General features: G+C 41.1%; 1 protein-coding gene and 1 long non-coding RNA gene across 2 annotated transcripts in view; one reads left to right on the forward strand and one right to left on the reverse strand.

Moving 5' to 3' along the window:
• Positions 1 to 2,795: 2,795 nt before the first annotated feature.
• On the reverse strand, positions 2,796 to 4,436 carry LOC308477958. Its single transcript, XR_013986767.1, has 2 exons — positions 4,297 to 4,436; positions 2,796 to 3,149 (listed from the first exon to the last, which is right to left on the reverse strand). It is a non-coding gene; the product is annotated as an uncharacterized lncRNA (long non-coding RNA).
• Positions 4,437 to 4,694: 258 nt separating this feature from the next.
• The window catches only part of FBXW4 (F-box and WD repeat domain containing 4), a 76,759-nt gene continuing 61,766 nt past the window's right edge, over positions 4,695 to 19,687 (forward strand). The window contains exons 1-2 of the mRNA XM_081007091.1: positions 4,695 to 4,925; positions 18,465 to 18,560. Coding sequence (XP_080863217.1) covers positions 4,702 to 4,925; positions 18,465 to 18,560 — 320 coding nt within the window. The 5' untranslated portion in view covers positions 4,695 to 4,701. The remainder of the gene's footprint in view (positions 4,926 to 18,464; positions 18,561 to 19,687) is intronic.

The raw sequence follows: 19,687 nt of genomic DNA on the forward strand, positions 1-19,687 counted from the left end.
GTTAGTAACAGGCCTATTTCTGCTCTAATAAATAAATGAATAGTTGGTGGACACCTTGGAGGATAAGAACCAACACTTTTTTTTAGTAGAAACAAATAATTCTTTCTAATAAATACATATATGCAGAAGACCTATTTGCTCTGATTTGTCATGGGCTACTTTTGTGAAGTAAAACCCATGAACCATGATTTGGAGAAGACTGCACCCCGAATTCAATGAAAACTTTTTTATCCCCCTTAATCCCTTGATAATTTTTTGTGCTTCTCTTGTAGAAAAGCAATTTTGCTAATCACCTTTGTGCCGATGCCTGCATTCCTGACAATAGCGTGAACAACTTCCATCAAAGTCTTTGATGTGGGAAAGAGAGAGAGACACACACACATATAATCTGAAAACAATTCCATTCCTTGCCACTCAATGGAGAGCACTCTGCTTTAATAGAGAGCTGATTCTGTGGAAGTTTCTAATCCTTTCTGCCAAAGAAGAGAGAAAGAGACACAGCCAGGTAGCCCACCTTATTCAGGAGTTAAAATAACATGGTTTTGCTCTCAGAGAAAATCAAAACAACTCAAGATCAAAACCAGATTTCCCCAACCCTAACAGGACAGCCTCTCTACTCAGATAACTCTTGATCTAAGTGTGTAACAAGTAACTGGCTTTAATCCCTCAAAGTGATGGCGTTACAGATAAGTACCTTGCTAGTATCAGAGGTGTCTTGAATTTCAGAAATACACAAAAGTGTTAGCTAGAAAGAAAAACAAAACAGAAAAATCTCATCCGCATGACCTGTGTCTTTTGCTGAAAAGGTACAAAGCTCCAGCAGCATAAAGAGGAAGCCTTTGAAAAAAGGGAGTGCAAATAAAAACAGCAGTCAGGTAATGAACAGGTAGTTCTTACGCCTGTTGCCTTTTGGTTATGTTAGAAGCTTTGTGAACCACTTTGTGTACAGCACTACACACATGTACATTACATGTGATGCAAAACATAATAAAAAAAAGCTGCTGTATGAGCCTTTTGCATACAGTGCGCTCATAAATGTGGAGAAACTTATTTCCGGGAACTGCAATCTATGTATGCTTATATTAACACAGTACAGGCATTATATTTTGCATGGAAGAGATGACAAAAAGGAATATCCCCCACACCCAAGTATCAAAGGTTGTGTTAATTGGAACACAAATGGAATCACACAAACGGAGGCTTTGCTTCTTACCCTAATCTGAATTGAGAAAGACAACCCAGCTACACACTAAGAAAAAGCTGGTCTGCTGCACATACTGTATTCTCATATTTGCTGTCAGTTTCTATGCTTTCCTTTAAGCACCAATCTTTGCAGTGTGAAATATATGAAAACGCATTACCCTTCCACAGTGAGGCTTGTTATGACCACAAATCTCCTTGCAATGTAATGAAAGCCATCAAACCAGATAAATTATTATATTCAGAGAAGGACAGATGACAGGGGGTTGGTTTGAGGGAGAGGCAGTGAGAGAGGGTAGTGAGACAATGCATCAAGAGACACATTGCCACAACTCCAGAAACTTTAGGAAATGAGGAAGCAAAATTGTGGGGAAGAGGCAGAGAGCCAGACTGCAGAAAGCATGTTTCCAGATTCCTTAGATGCAGCTTGTGACATCAGCAACCATAATAGTGCATGGAAGGGAAGGTATGTTAAAGCTTGAATTCCAATTTTGGCAACGATTTTCCTTATGTTGATGAAACTGTTAAATCAATGTGTATGAACCAATTTGTTTCTGAGTATTGTTATAGACTATCAAAATTAGTATGTTCAACAAAGTATATAAAACAACTTGAGTATCTTCCCTCCTCATGGCTACAAGATTTACATCAGCTGAACAGATTTACATATCCTTGGACATGCCTAACATCCTTTCTGCTATTATATGATTAACTTTGTATACAAACCTTTCTCGGACAGGTGACTGTTAATTTACTCCATGAGTATCATACAGATATTCTATTATTATTAATTTATATACTGCTTATATGCCAAATTGGTTTACTGCAGGTTGTGCAGGAGTTTACAAGACGATAACAGCATTTCTCACCAACTTTCCTCTCAGTGATCTCAAGAAATTCTCTCTCACACTTTCTGAATTTGTGGCTGCTACAGAACAGGTTTGTTGATGTTCTTACCTGTGAAGATCTTATAATAACTGGAGTGGTAAATTACTTCTCATGCAAATGTATCTCCACCTGGTATTTGAATCTTTAATTACTCTGCTTCCATATACATATCCAAGTTAGCTGAGTGTTCATTAATGACCTAGGACCAAATTCAATGGATTCAAGTTACAAGAAAGGAGATTCAAACTAAACATCAGGAAGAACTTTTTGATAGTAAAAGCTCTTGGACAGTGGAACAGACTCCCACGAGTGGTGGAGAACTCCTTCCTTGGAGGTTTTTAAGCAGAAGCTGGATGGCCATTTTTCATGTGTTGCAATTCCTGCATTGCAGGGGGTTGGACTAGATGGGTCTTGGGAGCCCTTCCAACTCTACAATTCTATGATTTTATGCTGATGGCATCCTCCAGTTTTCTTAGCTCAATTTGATGTAATCTTTAATAACTCTTATTCTTTCATATCACACTTTTCCAGAATTTATTATAAATATAACAATTTATTTCAAATTCAGAGGTGAAAGAAGAGGTTTAACTTGGTGCTTGATCCTAGGAGACAGTGCGACTATGGAAAGTGTTGAATCAAATGGTATGTTACTTAACTAGTTGCTCTACTTGATGTGAAGACTGAAAACCACACTTGTCTGTCTTAAGTTTGTTTTCAACTCTGCTTTATTGAAGAAACATTGTCTGCAAGTTGTATTGCATATAAGTCTACAATCATCATCAGGTCCAAAAGGATATTTAATACAGACATTGCCATATACTACTGGAAACGTTGCAGCATATGGTTTAGCATCAGCTATTTTATTCCATTCAAAAACTGTAACAAAGACTGTATCCCAACCTTTTCTTCTCACATTCTGAACATCTTGTGCATCTTTGATGATCATCTGACACATGAAGAATGTTTTGTTTTTCAGCTAGAAATGGTGTAGCATGTAATAGATCCATTTCAAGGAAACAGTATGAAGAAAGTAGCTTTGCCAATATTTAGCTCCACTGACTCTGAAATAAAAAATATGTCAATTGTATCAGGCATTTAGATTAATATTACAGTACAGCAATAGAGCACTCCTGTTATCTTAATGCTTCTGGCTGCCAAGGACCAGAAACAGACTTAGCTTCCCTGACAGTATTTTTGAATGTATCCTTTTTTTTCTCCCACAAAAGGAAATGGTTGTACTTGGTAATAAGTTGCACAGAGAATAAAACTTGCCCTGAGGATGGCTTGGTCCATATTGACAGAGATAGTCCAGAGGGAACAATGTATGTTTATTCACAAGGAACTTTGAAACATGTCCAATTTGCTGGATATTAATTATTTGCATTAGTTATTCCCTGCATCCTCCGGTATGTGAGTACAAAGGCCCAAGTGGAGTCTGCATGCTGGACAAGCAGGTGTCAATATCTACATATTCTGAGAGCTTACAGGAATGGCCAGAAAGGCTCTGAAGACACATTTGTATCAAAATCAAAGTACATACTTTATTGTATCATTGCACTACTGTAGTTAGCTTGTGTGTCTATATGCTATATTTCAGCAGGAAGCCAGTTAACAAACTGTGTTTACAAATGACATCTTCAGTGAGTTGGAGTTTGGCTGATGGAAGCTAAGCAAGTCATGGGCACTGGATGAAGATATTCCTGCCTCTGGTCTGTACAGCAACTTAAGGCAACTTGAAACACTGTGGAGGGATGGGGGAGAAGACAACCTCCTGGTGTTTTAAGCAGTAAATGTGTACATAACCAGCACCTCCAACCATAAAATAGGTGTAAATTCTACCACTGGCTTTAATTTACTATGACACAAACCACATCCTCCTATTTTGGCATGTACAGAATTTTCTTAATTCATAATTCTGAAACAACAGCCCAGGCAATGCTCATCTTCTCTTTGGGGAACTGATCCTGTAAGGAATTTATAAGACACAGGTTGCAGTCATACATGCTTGAACACTTACTTCAATGGGAAGTAAACAAGCACAGGATTGCACCACAGAGATAAAAAAAAGCTTAGCACTCATATAGAATTTCTGGCATGTTCAAAGTGCATACACCACCTCAGTCTTAATCATTACAACCCTGTGAAATATGTCAGCATGTTATTATCCCCCTATTGCAAAACGTGCTTGTGTGTCTAAAAGAGACTTGCCTGCAACCAATGGAAAAGGAAGTGGCACGTTGCCCTAGCACTGTCCTCTTTTATTGGCGTTTGGGCTGCAGAGATGGGTTTTGCCTGCAACAGTACTATTCCAGAATTTGAGAAGTTTGCGGATCGTAACATGACGATATGTTTCCTGAGGAGAGAAACGTGTCCCCGCCGTGCCAAAAGGGAGTCCCTCTGTTTCTTTCCTTTCTCACCCTGAAACCATCGCGGATCCAATGAACGCACTACCGAGGGCCGGTCTCCCGAGGGCGGGACGTACCCATGTGACTGACCGACCAGACGGGGAGGAACCGCCGCCCCCGACAAGCGGCGGCCTACCCGGGCCCAGCGGCGGCGGCGGCGTTTCCGAGTCTGTCGCTGCCGGGCCCGGGCCGGCGAGGCCTCTGCTCCATGGGGAGGCCGGGCAGCCCCCCGCAGGCGGAGAGCCGCTGCCCACTGTGGGCGCTGCCGGAGGAGCTGCTGCTGCTCATCTGCTCGTACCTGGACGCGCGGGCCTTGGGCCGCCTGGGCCAGACCTGCCGCCGCCTTTGCCGCTTCACCTGCCGGGATGCGCTGTGGAGGCGACTCGCCCGTTCCTGCCTCAACGCAGGCTTCAGCGCGCACGGCGCCGACCTGTAAGCGCCTGGGCTGGGGAAAAGCCGGCTGGGAAAACACGGGGCTTCGCGGCCTAGCTGGTTGCTAAGGGGCGCCCTTGTAACCAAGGCCACGCCCGCTCTGTCAGGGGAGGTGGGGGGTTCCTGAAGCGCCAGGGCCCGGCGAAGGAGGGGGAGGGAGGGAGGATGACCGCCGCGGATTCCCGCGGAGGAGTCCGGATGGCCTGGCGGAGGGGCGGAGATCTTGTTCGGGGCTCGTAATGGGCGCGAAGCAGCCTGGGATACACAATCAGTTCAGGGGCCGAACTGTGCTTAGTTTTGTTGTCCCGGGACATACTGTCCTTAGGTACCTTATTAGACACGGTATGTTGTGTCCTGGACCCATTGATCTGTGCCATCCAATGTTAGATCCCACAATCTTGCAAGGAACCCAGGCTTTTAGGGCAGCGGATGCCTGTTTTCACTACAATTTAGCATTGGAGGCACGCTTTAGGTAACACTCAAAAAGATGTAGATGTGGGCTTGTCCCTTCAAACTCTACAATTGTATGATTATATATGCTTCCAGAATAAGCGGGGGGGGGGGGGGCTTCCTTCTCGCAGCCCCAACCCTTACACACCCGGCAGTAAGTCTTATTGACTTCAGACTCTCTTTGAACTCGGTTGCGTTGTCTGTTGTCTGTACAGCCCTGGTTCTGAACAGAAGGCAACACTTTGAGACCCAGAGATGCCTAATAGCCCTTGGGTCTAGTTGCATTTCCATGTGACATCCCAGACTGCCTTGAGTCTCAGATAGGGCATTTCTTAATAATTTATAACCTGATACAGAAAGTGGAAGAAAAGCGAGTTTACTTCTTTGTCAGCATGGACTTTTCAGTTTTAATATGCAGGAAATTTAAAGGTCGATTAAAGGTGTTGTGTATTCCTGTTGCCTTGGTAGTAGTTGTGGGCCTGCTGTGATTACTCGGGGTACTCTGTGCCCCTCAAGTGTAGCAAGGCTGGAATCACAGCTGAATTAGATTGGTTCTTTTCTGACCTATGCTTAATTACTGATTAGTATGTTTAAGTTCTACTCAAACTCTACTTAAGGGATGGAGTTAATGCAAAATTACAGTGTTAAAACAATGCACTTAAAGTACATCAGCAAAGAACTTACTGTGTTCCTGATTTGCTTTATCTTCCTTTACCCTGTCCTCCGGGTTTGTTTCTGAAGTGCTCAAACTGGGAAGTGTATAATGTTGCACTTTCATGCGCATGGATCATTGCATTTGTAATTGTGTGGGAAACAAACTGCCAATATCATCAACATGTGGTGAGGAAAATTTCACTACTTCCCCGCCTCCTTTGTTTTCTGAAGAAATTTGCGGCATAAATTGCCCCATGAGGTAGCTGGATGCAACAGATGCAGCATAGCATCTAAATAGATTACATTTCAGCTGGTAACTGACCAGCTGAAATGTTCATCATGTAGATGCTATGCTATATATTTAATAAAACCCAGTTTACTAGTAGTGACAATTGAATCAATGGTAGTTTGGAGTATGGGGAGTATGGGGAGGAGCTATTAGCTCCATACATCTCTTATATGCAGACCCCTAGTTCAATCGCTGGCATCTCTAGCTACATCTGAAGTAGTAGGTTGGAGAGAGACTCCTCCTTGAGATATTGAAGAGCTGTTGACAGTCCATGTTGATCAGGCAACAGCTGGTCTGCATGTTCTGGTTTGAGGGTTTCATTCACCTTTGGCCAACTCTTGGGGACTAATGCCAGTGGTGGATGTGACCTAAAGCAAGAATGGTCATCTCAGACTCCCACACATGCACACTCTCCCATGTGCGTGCACACACAGGACAAACACACAGCTTTGTATCCTGGTTAAAGGATTAGTGGTAACTGGTGAATGCTGGTGTTGACATATCCTTTAATAGTAGTTAAACGGAGAGAAAGTTGTCTTTCTTTGATTTCGTAACCATATTAAAACTATATAAGCTGTTTTGGTATTTAACAACTTATGTGGTATTTTATTTATTTATTTATAATAAGTATTTCTGTACTGGCGTATCATAAAATATATCAAGGTGGTGTGCACTAGAAGACACAATTTAATATTCTCACTTAATATTAAAGATACAGATAATCATTCAGGTGACTTAGTAAAAAAAAAAGAAATAAACAGCTGCAAGGCCTGTCAGTACAAGAGCCTTCAAGAGATGCCTGAAAGTGAGAATACCTGCCAAATCATTGCTGGAAGAATTTTCCACAGCATTGGACAGATGACACTAAATGCCCAACTCTAGCCGAGACCAATTGGACCTCTGTAACATGAGATTGAGACTTCCTCAATCTCGGCCCTCTAGATGTTTTTGGCCTACAACTCCCATGATCCCTAGCTAGCAGGACCAGTGGTCAGGAATGATGGGAATTGTAGTCTCAAAACACCTGGAGGGCTGAGGTTGAGAAAGCCTGCTCCAGATGATCTCACTTTTTCACCAGATGAACTTCTCTCTGGATGATTTTCATTAATTTGCTTTGGTGTTTTTCTTAGATAAATCTTGGATTTATTTTTAATAATCCAGACTTTCATTTGAGTGTATCTTATAAGGTTCATAGGGGCAGAACCTGAAGTGTTTAAAAAAATCTGATGCATTTGAATTAAAAACATCAAAATCTTCAGTTAATCATGAGCCAAGAACCATGAAATAATTATTAAAGTTCAAACAGATTCTACTGGGCCTGACTAACATTAGTTGGATGGCCCTGAACAGTTTAAAGATAGCTTTAGAACTTAATGCTCTTTCCAAAAAATCTCCTATTATGCTAATCTGTTTAAAAATGTTGCTGAATGGAAAACCAAGGAGACACATCAAGACCTGGGGTTGTGGGAGGTAGTAAAGGAAATTCCCTTTGCACTAGTGTCTTGGGCGATAGTTACATTGAAATCGGCAGGGGTGAGGGCTGTAGGATTGTTGTATCTTTCAGCACCTGGGATCTGCTTGCTGTGCTATATTGTCCTTCCTTCTGAGGAAATGAATTTTTGAATTTTTTCATTAACTATAAGCTCTACATTGGATGCAGGAGGGGGTCAGGTATACAGCATAACAGGTGCAGTAGTTGGTAGGGCCTCTACTCTTATTTCTAAAGTGAAAGGCTGAACAATAATCTGAAATTTCAGTCAACTGAGGAAAGTGTACAAATGAAAGCATATATAAACCTCTCGAGGTAACTTTAAATGTTCACTAGCTTTTCTTAAAGGCTTTTTTTTATTGCATTTTCCTGTTGTATAGTGGACTCTTAAAATACCTCAATAGCATTATGAGTGTGACTGTGTGAAGAGTGGTGGGAAAATGTTTAGAATTGGCCTCTTCCTGTATTTTGCTTCTTATCCCTGGGCATTATAAGGCTTCCTAGATTTGAGCACATTGTGTGATAGTAGTACTGGGGTTTTTTTTGCCTGTGGTCAGACAGTGAACTGGTTATGTGCTTCTTAGCTTGCAGTAGAAGACATGTACAGTAATACACTGTACAGCATACACTGGTCCTTGGACTTGGGTTTTATACTCCTGCCAGCGAACACTACCTATAACCACTTTCCTGCCACATAACAGATGCTTATCATGGGGCAGATGGAGCTATGGGTGGGATAAGCTGGGCCCACAGTTATGGTGAAGCAGACAACAACTTTGAATTTCTCAGATCTTGTGTGCAGGTGCAGATGGTGACTAGGGGTTGCCAGTTGTGTGTTAATTTTAGGTAAAATTATGAAGGTTTATATTTGTCTTGTTTAAGGACTTCAGAAAGGAACAAGTTTTGAAAATAAGTTGTGGTAGTCAGAGTCACAGCTACAGGTTTCTATTGGCAAATTTCAGGGTTTGTTTGTTTGTTTGTTTGTTTTAATATTGCTTTCAACATTAGTTTTGGACTTTTGAGCTAACACCTCTCCAAATCCAACCATATGGGATTATTTCCAGCTAATCTCTAATATTCAATATTCTTGGATGAGGTTCTTGAGTATGTAGTGGTACCTCAGCTCCAGGTGTTCTTGGATGAGGTGAATTATCTAGATCCATTTCAAACCAGCTTTAGGCTGCATTTGACAGGAAACTGAGAGATGGCTGCTGTTCTAGATGGCTGCTACTGGGCCAACTTCTTTCCAGAAAAGATCCATGGGTGCCCCATCTCTGCTGAATTTCAGCTGGCAGGCAGTTACATACTTATTCTGACATGTAAGCAATTACATATTTATTCAAATATACCTTTGGCCTCTATTATTATTTACTGGATTTCTTACCTGTCCTTCACCATAAGGTCACAGGGTGAGCAACAACATTATAAAAAGACAATATTAAAATCAGTTGAAACAATTTTGATTCAGAAGCATAAGGTGGGTCCTAGTTTGTGTGTATATATATCATGTGTCAAAAGTAATGGTAAAGAGTTGTGTTTTCAGTATACAGTGGTACCTCGGGTTACATACGCTTCAGGTTACATACGCTTCAGGGTACAGACTCCACTAACCCAGAAATATTACCTCGGGTTAAGAACTTTGCTTCAGGTTGAGAACAGAAATCATGCTCCAGCGGTGCGGCAGCAGCAGGAGGCCCCATTAGCTAAAGTGGTGCTTCAGGTTAGGAACAGTTTCAGGTTAAGAACGGACCTCCGGAACGAATTAAATACTTAACCTGTATGGCAATAACTACATAGTGAGGGTGTCAGGTGCGCCTCTGTGCTTAGGAGCTGCCACAGAGAATGCCTTCTCCCATTCTGTACCCCCACCAATGTCTGAGTGTGGCAGAACTATGAAGAGGGTTCCTATACAACGCCTGAGGGAGTTCTGTAGGAAAGGAGATGGTCTTTCAGATGTTTGGGGCTCTAGTCATTTAGGTCTTTAGAAGTAATGTAAGCACCTTCAATTGGGCCCAGAAATGAACTAGCATCTATAAGCTCACTAGTTTTGCCAGTGTAAATGTTGCAGTTTGCTCAACAGCCAGTTTTGTTTGTTCGTTTTACAGATGCTTTACCTATGTGTGCTAATGTTTTGTTATTTTATATTTTACTTGTTTTTTACTGTTAGCTAGCCACCTTGAGCCCTGTTTGGTGGAATGACAGCATGCAAACAAACAAATAAGCAGTGTACTGGTCTTGGAGGTTATCGTCTCACTTAGCCAAGGGTTTGATGGTGTTCTGGTCAGGTTTCTCTACTTTGACATTTTTTTTGTCAGTTTTTAAAATGGAAATTACAGTTTGAGTATTACATTAGAAGTTTTATTTTGTTTCCAGAAGCCTAGGAGAGGGAGGCATTGGCAGAGTATCCTTGCTGACTATTCCTGTACAAGGATGAAAATAATCTCAGAACATTTTGGTACACTCATCAAGAGTTGGATGCCTCAGGTTTCCAGCCTTGTGCACGACTACTAATGCTTTCCTATTGTACTGGAGGTGCCCCATCTAATAATTGTAGAATGCCATTTGCCCTCTATGTGAGCATACATTGTGGCTTCTGCTCTCTCTTTTTATCCTTTGAATTCCTAGGAGACCAGCATGGAATGAGCTTCTGTACTGCGCACAGCTGTGTATTGCAGGTGGAGTAGATTGATTAAGGTATTAGTCTCTAACATGATCTATGGTGGATTGTGCAGTGTTCTAACAAACAGGGTAAAAAAAATCTCTAAATGTCCACATGAGTATTTGAACTTACTATTAAGTATGGAATTTGCAGTACTTGATTCAGAGCACATGGGAGCTAGGAAGCCAAGGTTCACAACTGTATTTATTGTCGTCTTCAGAAGTTTGCAAAAGGTTTTGTTTAACGGTTTCTGTGTGATGATAAAAACTGAGTTTAGCATTTCTTTAAAGGCGGTGGCAGGGAGAAAGAGATTGTGATCAATCACCTGCAGGAGCAGGAAAGGGCCATTTGATATTAATATAGTTTGCCCAAATGTACATTGCAGCAGGAAGAGAGGTCTTGTATTACAGTATGTGCACGTGGTGACTGAGTGCATAATTTGAAAGAATTGTATGCTGCCCTTCAGTAACCAAATGTCTGTAAGAAAGTTCCCTTCAGATCTTGTAAAGCAACATCTCTAAAGTGCTTCCTGGTGTTGTCAGAAATGATGAGCCCCCTTCCCTGAACGCCAGAGCATTCTTTGCCGTTGCGGTTTTATGACCAGCAATGTGGTAGTTAACTTGGACTCTGTTTTATTCATCGTACACCTTCTTGTCATCTTACTCTTGGCCTTAGCTCTCCCTTTTAAACTTGCCTATTCAGAAATAAAAATATACCTGGGGTGAGCCGTAGCTGAGCGGTGGAACATAGTGTTTTGTTTTTTAAGCAAACACCCTGCACCTGAGCATCCTTGTTTGGAATTAAGTTGTCTCATTTTTGTAGGACTTGCTTCCAAACTGAAAGAGCTGTGACATATAGTTTCCAGGTTACATATAGCTCAAATGCATTTTAGTGTCATCCATGGATTTTTACAAGAATTTTGATCATACCAAGGTTGTATAACATCAATAAAATAAGATTTATTAAAGATTAAATTAAAATAATTATTGTGAAGATACGTTTCAAATGTCATGGTGTTATGAGATGTTTGGCTTGGGAATAAGGAGACAAATAAAAATAATTTGACTCCTCACCATACTTTATAAACTGTTTTAGGCCTATGTCAGATTACCCAAGGGGCTAATAGATTATCTACTATTGCATTATATCTATAACAGTGGAAAGCGAAATGCCGGTGGACAACAAAAGGGGCTTAAAGACTCTCTCAAGGCAAATCTAAAAAAATGCAGTATAAGCCCAGATAATTGGGAACATTGACCTGCAAGCGCTCCAGTTGAAGAATAGCCTCTACCAAATGCGTCATGGTCTTTGAAGAAGCATGAACTCAGGACAAAAATAAGAAACATGCTAAGAGGAAGGCATGTTTGGCCAATCCTCACCATGATCAACTTCCACCTGGAAACCTATGTCCCTACTTTTGAAGGACATGTGGATCCAGAATTGGCCTCCACAGTCGCTTATGGACACACTGTTAAGACCATATCCATGGAAGACAATCTTACTTGGCTATGAGTGATCGCCAAAGAAAGGAGAAAGAAGATGTAGTTAGAATAGCTTTTTGATGTGGTATCTGTCTAAGGTGACTCTTGGTGCTGAATAAATCGACTAGTGTTGTAAGCGGGTGACTAAAGTAAGAGATAAATATGTAGGGTCAATAAGGTGATAATATCTTCATTTCTTACACATTGCTTCAGATTCTAACACAAGAAATCTATAGCTTAAAAGGGGAACATTAACATTAAATCTTGTGTCTGTGTACTATGTCCTCTGCATTGCTTTCCCCTCCTACGTTTTTACCAGTTTAGGACATCTGAACTAGGCTGCTTAAACATGGATTCTAGGAAAATAAAGAAAAAGAAATATTTCTGAGCTAGATTGATAGCTCTTCAGAGTGACAGAGTGGATAAATGGTAGATAAGAAAGCTCCTGTCTCTTCATAATGTGGACAGCATGATGCCTGAGGGCATAGAGGGCCAGCGCTCCTATTTGGTTCAAGTACAATCCTGTCTCTGTAAGCATCCTAAAATGGTGCTTTACTAGGTTTAGGCTTATTTGTTGTGTTAGCACCATAGGAGAAAGGAGGCAGGGTATGGTAATAACTTCCAAGTCAGCTTTTGCTGGTGGGCATGTGCAGGCAATCCTTTAAATCTGAAAAGCTGGCGCATTCCCTAGTGGAAGTAGATCCAATAAAAGACTTGTAGACCTGGCTTGGATGTCACAGTAAATCATGGTTTGTCATGATAGGAACAAACTGCAGTGATTTTGGAGCTCAGACACCATTCCCTTCTCTTATCCTTTGCAATGACTATAAAAAGAGGATTGGAAGCCTCAGGCTTTTTTCTAAACTGCGGTTGTTTCATCTGAAACCAAGAAACAGTAGTTAATCTAATTATGGCTTGTTTCAGCAAACAACACTTAAGACCCACTGTTTAGAGTTTGGATGTAACACTAAACTGTGGTTAATCAAAATAGAAGTGAAAGTTTCTTACCTCATTTTTGCAGTCATGTTTGGGGAGGAACGTGAAAGGGTTTTCTGGCTTGTTCTTAGCACGAGAAACTATGGTTTATTGCAGCGTCTACAAAATGGCCTCACACTGGTGCTTATACTGACTTTTGGCTCTGAGAAGAGCCCAAAAAAATATTATTTGAAATAATCAAATATCAGTGCAGTTAAAAAACCACAATAAAAGAGTTGAAGAAAATACGGCAGAGCAAAAATGTCTCAACCTCTTGTCTAAAGGACAGGAGAGAAGGAGCCTGTCTAATTTGCTTTGGGAGAGAGTTCTACATTTGGGGAGCTGCCACTGTAAAGGTTCTAAGTAAGCAAATTACACTAGTGCTTCGCCAATTACAGTTGCTCCTGATCCATTTCCAGGCACAATTTGAAGGCTCGGGATCAGGATACCTAAAGGGTATCCTGTCTCGATATGTGCCTGTCTCCATATGTGCCTACTTGGGACCTAAGATCTTCATATGTGCCTACTTGGGACCTGTCTCCATATGTGCCTACTTGGGACCTAAGATCTTCATTGGAGGCCCTCGATGAGCGTTGTTACTGGGTAAGCTGTGGCAGGTTACAAGGGAAAAGGTCTTTTCTGTGTCAATACAGAATGCTTATGGAATGCTCTTCCCAGATGTTTACCTGGTGCCTACCACAGTCATTTTGGCACTTTTTTCATTTTCTCATGCCTTTTGATTTATTTTAACTTCAAATTTGATTTTTGTATTTATTTGTGGTTTTATGCTGTTTTTAAACCCCACACCCAGACTGTCATGCTATTGCCCGATCTTCTGAGTTTCCCTGACAATTTGCTGTTGGGTCTGATATAAATATCCAAGCAAATAGATAAAACAATTAGAACTCAATCTGAATCCATGGGCATTTAGATTTCAGACATGAACTGGAAGTTAATACCCGGTCCAAGACATTCTTGCAAAACATCAGCATTTAAAGTAGGAATTCTTCCTCATACTTTCAGTGGACATATTTTTTTGCCATTTTGGACCAGAGTAGGAGGTAAAGCGCAGAGACTGCAAACCGACCCTCTAGTCTCTTTTCCTGATTGTAAAAAACAAGATTCTTAGGTGATGGCAATCTCTGTGTGTTTTTGTTTAAAGTGGGTCACATGCCCAGGAATGCAGTCAAATTATAATGGTGACAAAGTGCCGGAAAAGGGAGGGAGATGGGGGGGGGGAGAGCCCCAGGCGATGGAAAGAGAGCTGGGAATACTAGAGTCTGGCTAGGCCTCAGGGCCAGGTTAGAGATTCTCCCATGCATTAACAGCTATAAGAGATGTTTGTTTAAAGGGATATTTTTTTCTCCTTTGGGGTGCTTTGTCATTTTTTAAACAATACAGGTCATCAAGAACAGAGAGGGATGGTCAAGAAGAATAGTTGCACTCCTTGGTGCACTTGCTCTTGTTTCTTCTGCTATGTATCTAATCAAGCTTCATGTTTAATAGTTTCAAACATTACATTGATGAAGAAATTCTACATGTGTTATTTTTTAAAGTAATTGTTAACTCAGTTAACAAAGTAAGGGAAAGGTAAAGGGACCCCTGACCATTAGGTCCAGTCGTGACCAACTCTAGGGTTGTGGTGCTCATCTCGCTTTATTGGCCGAGGGAGATGGTGTACAGCTTCCGGGTCATGTGGCCAGCATGACTAAGCCGCTTCTGGCGAACCAGAGCAGCGCACGGAAACGCTGTTTACCTTCCTGCCGGAGCGGTACCTATTTATCTACTTGCACTTTGACGTGCTTTTGAACTGCTAGGTTGGCAGGAGCAGGGACTGAGCAACGGGAGCTCACCCCATCGCGGGGATTCGAACCACCGACCTTCTGATCGGCAAGTCCTAAGCTCTGCGGTTTAACCCACAGTGCCACCCATGTCCCATTTAGTTAACAAAGTATCAATAAGTACATAAATAAAGCCACAATCCTAAACATACATCCTTGGGTGCAGGGATGCCCACATTGAATAATTTTTTTTGGGGGGGGGCAGGTAAACCCCACCCAACATAATCACATGACACAGCACACACACACCATTTGAATAGCAGTGTCCATAAACTTTGCGGGGTGTGGCCCCCTCAAATATTTTACGGGGGGGGGGGGGCAAAGGGACCTCAGCCCCTAGGAGTTGGCTCCTGTGCTTGGGAGTAAACCTCATTGAACAAAGTGGGACTTACTACTTAGTAGACTTGTATAGGATTCCCCAGCGAAGCTTCTCTTTGTGATAAAAGAAATTAAAGTCAGTGTGAAGGTGATAATTGCTTAAAATACATAGGAATACGTGGCAGGTTTGAACTTCCCATGCTCCTAAAAATTGATGGAAAAACTTCACGGGCCAACAGGATCTAAACTTAATTGACTTTATTAAAACAATATGGTTAAGTCAGTATTAAAAATACTTTTATTGCCGGGGCAACTATTCTGGTTTGAGTTGCAGGGAACTTCAAGTCCTTCAGTAGCCAGTGATTAATATCCCTCTAGGATCACTTGTTCTAGCACAGCTTATTAGGATAGGAAAAGAAACTGTTTAAAAGCAGCACCTTACTTCACCCATTGTTTTAAATCTCTTCTGTGCCTCATGTTTTTTTAGTTCTATCCACTGATGCATGAAAAGAGCTTTCTTCTTTGTTAGCCCCCACCGCTAATGGGGAACTAGACATCTTCTATTCAGTCTCATGTTTGATGGATGGAATTGCTAGCAAATCTCCAATTGCAGACTTCTTTTTTTGTTGTTTGGGGGCAGAACATGGTTCATGTTTCTACTGCTGTCCTTAAGGGTTAGCTTACTGCTGTGATTTTCTTAGAGACAGTGCTTGCTATAGTCTTGCATTTCCAGTGTAAGGGGAAATGCCATGGGGAGGCAGTTGGTATCTATTTGTCCTTTTGGAGGTTACCGTCCAGCACAGAGTTAGCTGCAATTAAGCCCCACAGATTTGGTGGGACTTACAGTGCAATTATATGCATGTCTGCTCAGAAGGAAACCCCATTCAGGGGGTTTACTCTCAGGTAATTGGGCATAGGAATGCACCTTTATGTACCTGTAGCTGTGTGCTGGGTAGTGGTCCATGTAAGCAAGCAAGAGTGGTTTCCTGTTGAGAGCTGAAGAGTAGAGTGCTCTCAGCCATTGCTGTTTGCTACTGGGTCTGTCTATAAGTTAACCCACATTTATATCAGAATTGGCCTCATTTAGTACCTAATTTTACTAGTCCAGAAGACTTTATGGAATTTAAGGTAACCTCTAGTATTGTGGTCTTTCCCCTTTAAAGGTCAACTTCATGATGGTGAAACAGAAGGGGTTTGGCTGAGTTACATGGGATGGGGAAATTTACAACAGTAATAAAGGATCTTGTAATAAATCCTTAAGCTCCAGCTGCCTACATATGGACAGTGCTGCTGCAGGCAACAATGGAGTTTTATACTTACTTATACTGTACCATCAAAATGTGCATTAGTGCTTTTATGGTATAGCAGGAGTGGGGAAACCTCCAGTCCACAAGCCTTATTCGGCCTGCCAGTCCCTGGAGACTGACCTATCAGGACTTTTAGGGAAAACCATGCCCACCTTTCTTGCACCTGACATTTGAAACTTCAAGCTGCAGCTAAAATGAAGAAAAATCAAAAGCCCATTATAAATGTGCCCCTGATTCTTTCCTTGAATCAAAAGGAAGATTTAGTACTGGGTAAAGAGTAACATAAGGGAAAAAGAAGTATCTGCCACAGAGATCTTACAATACAAATCTCAACACTGGTCGACAACAGAGGGAGGTAAGAAAGGGCAAGGAAAGGGTAATGGATGGAACGTGAACAAATGCCGTTACACCTGCTTAGGCTACCCCACTGAAGTGGTCACTAGCTAACTAGCCTGAACTCACCTTTCTAGTTCCATGAGAACAGAAATCCTTTCCAAGTTTGTGTTAATAATAAACAGCCACAATAGCTCTTGTCCTGTTACCTGCCGTGCATTTGAGCGGTTGGTGCCCGTGAGCCTGGTGCTGGAATGCACAAAGCCAGGACAAAAGCATTCCTGCAGTTTTGTTCCTCCCACTGTTGCACATGCCTGCTTAAAGTAGCTTTCTTTCATGCAGAGCTCTTAGAGGATTCTCTTTATTTGCTTTATCAGTTCACCGGCTGCTAAATTTAGACTCTAGCTCTTGGTAGTGTTAAAATAAAACCTCCTTGGCCTCCCTGAGTGATCATGTTTGTGCCTAATTTCAGAGATGAAATGGGTTGGTAGTACTACCTTGCTGGCTTAGCACCTGGACTAGTTGGTAACTTCCACCTTGCACATTTCTTTTGGGCTCATGCCCTTGTGTGCGAAGTTTCATTGCAAGTCACATACTTTGAAATGGAAAAAAACTATTTGCTATGGCTCTGGAATGTGGGGAGAAAACTCCTGGCTTGGTTTTCTTTTTGGAATGAGCTTTTCAAAATTTGGAAGTGTAGGGTATGTGCCAGTGCTGCAAGTGGAAGTGTAACTGAACTACTGGCACACTAAATATAGTGCTGTAATAAAGGATTTTTTTAAAATGGGAATCAATATCTTGATTTGTTTCGTGTTTCAGCAGAGCGTTTGGTACATTACCTCATGTGAAATAATTAAAATGGAAAATACATTTTACATTGCAGTCCTGTGTAAGTTGGTGCCATAGCAAGTTCCATTACATTAATGAAGTTTGCTGTCAAGTAAAAGTGCATAGAGTTACAGCCTTAATTGCTAAAAGGAAGTTGACAATGACTTTATTTGAAAGGTAAATCTCTTGAGGAATTGGATGTATGGATAATGCCATTATATAGATTAGTCACTAGGTGGCACTTAACATGATTGTATCTCAGCGATATTCAGTATTTCCTTTTGCTGTTCTGCTCTTGCGTAAGAGAGAAAATAAAGCTTTTGTCAACCTTCCTGAGTAGCATGTCCTCTAAGCCTTCTCTGACAGAGCATAATTTTTTGGAAGGTTGGTCTGGGTTGCTGTTTTGAGTCATATGTTCATTTAGCAATTTTAGTAAAATTTTGCCCTCCTGTAATTTCAAATCTGTAATTGTCTGCATGAGGAAAGACGTATATTTTTTCATTCCTGGATGTTTTTCTTTTGCTGGGACAATTATTATGCAGTTGTCTTCTTGAGATCTGTAGCAAAACTAGTCTGTGGCTGTATAGTTATGACTTGGATCTATCATGATCTGGTTTATAATTCCTAACATACTAAAAATATAAACTAGCAGGTCATAATTTTAATGATTTAAGGAGGCACAAAAACATGATGGAAAAAAGAGTGTTGAGAACTGAAAATTGCTCATGTTGATGTAGTTCTACTTCTGGTAGCTTTCAGCAATACTACAGTGGCATTGGTTGGCAAATGTTATCTCCCTTCTTCCTTCAAGCACTGGGATAGTGATGGAGTCATCTAGTTCCTTTCTGTTATGTCAGTTATCTGATGGAGTCCTACCCAGCCCTGACTTTTCTCTTAATTACTCTTTCTCTGCAGAGTGGCTGGTGTTCCAGTGAAGGAAAGGGTCAAGGTTTCTCAGAACTGGAGGCGTGGACGCTGCCAGAAAATCCCACTCCTCAGATGGAAGCGCAAGCAAGTGGTTCCTTCTCTTTTCTCCTGCCCCATGATTTTCAGCTAGAATTCTCTCTGTCTTTTGGAGTTCATCCTATTTTTTGTCTCTGTTCAGCTCTTGCATCTCTTTGGTTACACAGTGTTTGAGCCTCTTTAACTTTTGGCATTCTGAGATTGGGTAGCTGTTGATGCTGCTTTCTCTGCAACCTGCTTTCATTTGCCAGTACTATAATACCAAAACTCCCTGAATGCTCTGTGTGTCAAGTCTTATTCTCAAATTATCACTGAAATCTCAGTGTCCAAGCTGCTTGCTACTATGCAGGAAGAATATCTACAAGCAGAAAATGGTGAATCAGCTAACTTTAAACAGGAGTGTTTAAAGTTGCTGCTGATAAATTGCTTCTCTTTCCTCTCAGTTCCTCTTTTGAGACTGAGTGTTCTCCCCTTCCTCACTATATGCTACTTAAATTAGAGTGTGTGTGTGGGAATTAAGTAGCATACGGGGTGGGCAAGGAAGACAATATCCAGTCTCTGATTTTTTAAAATGCTAAACATCACCAAAGTTTCCAGCTCTCCAAAGAACTGCCTGCTTTTACATGGATCACTTATTAACATAATATTTTTTGATAATAATTATTTGAGGCTTGTTTGATTCCAAGTCTTTGGATTACAATGTTAATAATATTATTAATGTTGTGAGCCACCCTGTGATCTTTGGGCAAAGGGCGGTATAAAACACAAACAAACAAACAATATATTTTTTGTCCTGCTTTTAGGGAAAACCCCTTTCCAAAGACAGTTAACAAATATAATCATAAAAAAGGTAACACCATAAATCACATAAAAGCAAAAGTAAAAGCTTTCGCTTCACACCAGCAGTAAAATAGCACCATCAGTTTAAAATCACAGTTTAAGATGGAGGGGTAGTACTTGGGTGGGTGTCACATTTTCTTCTGTATATTTTCTTACAGCTTTACCAAACAGGAGCATAGATACCTCTCCACAGCAAGGCTATATATTCTATGGGCTTTGGTGGTTGGGTTAGAGTTAGTACAAATATATCATGGGATTCTTTAAAAGCATTTGGAAAGGCCTGAAGTTACATAATAATTAAGAGTTTAGGATGTTTGTCAACTGTCAGCATAATT

Source organism: Podarcis pityusensis, assembly GCF_964106645.2.
Source record: "Podarcis pityusensis genome assembly, chromosome: 5".
In the NCBI taxonomy this organism is placed as follows: Eukaryota; Metazoa; Chordata; class Lepidosauria; order Squamata; family Lacertidae; genus Podarcis; species Podarcis pityusensis.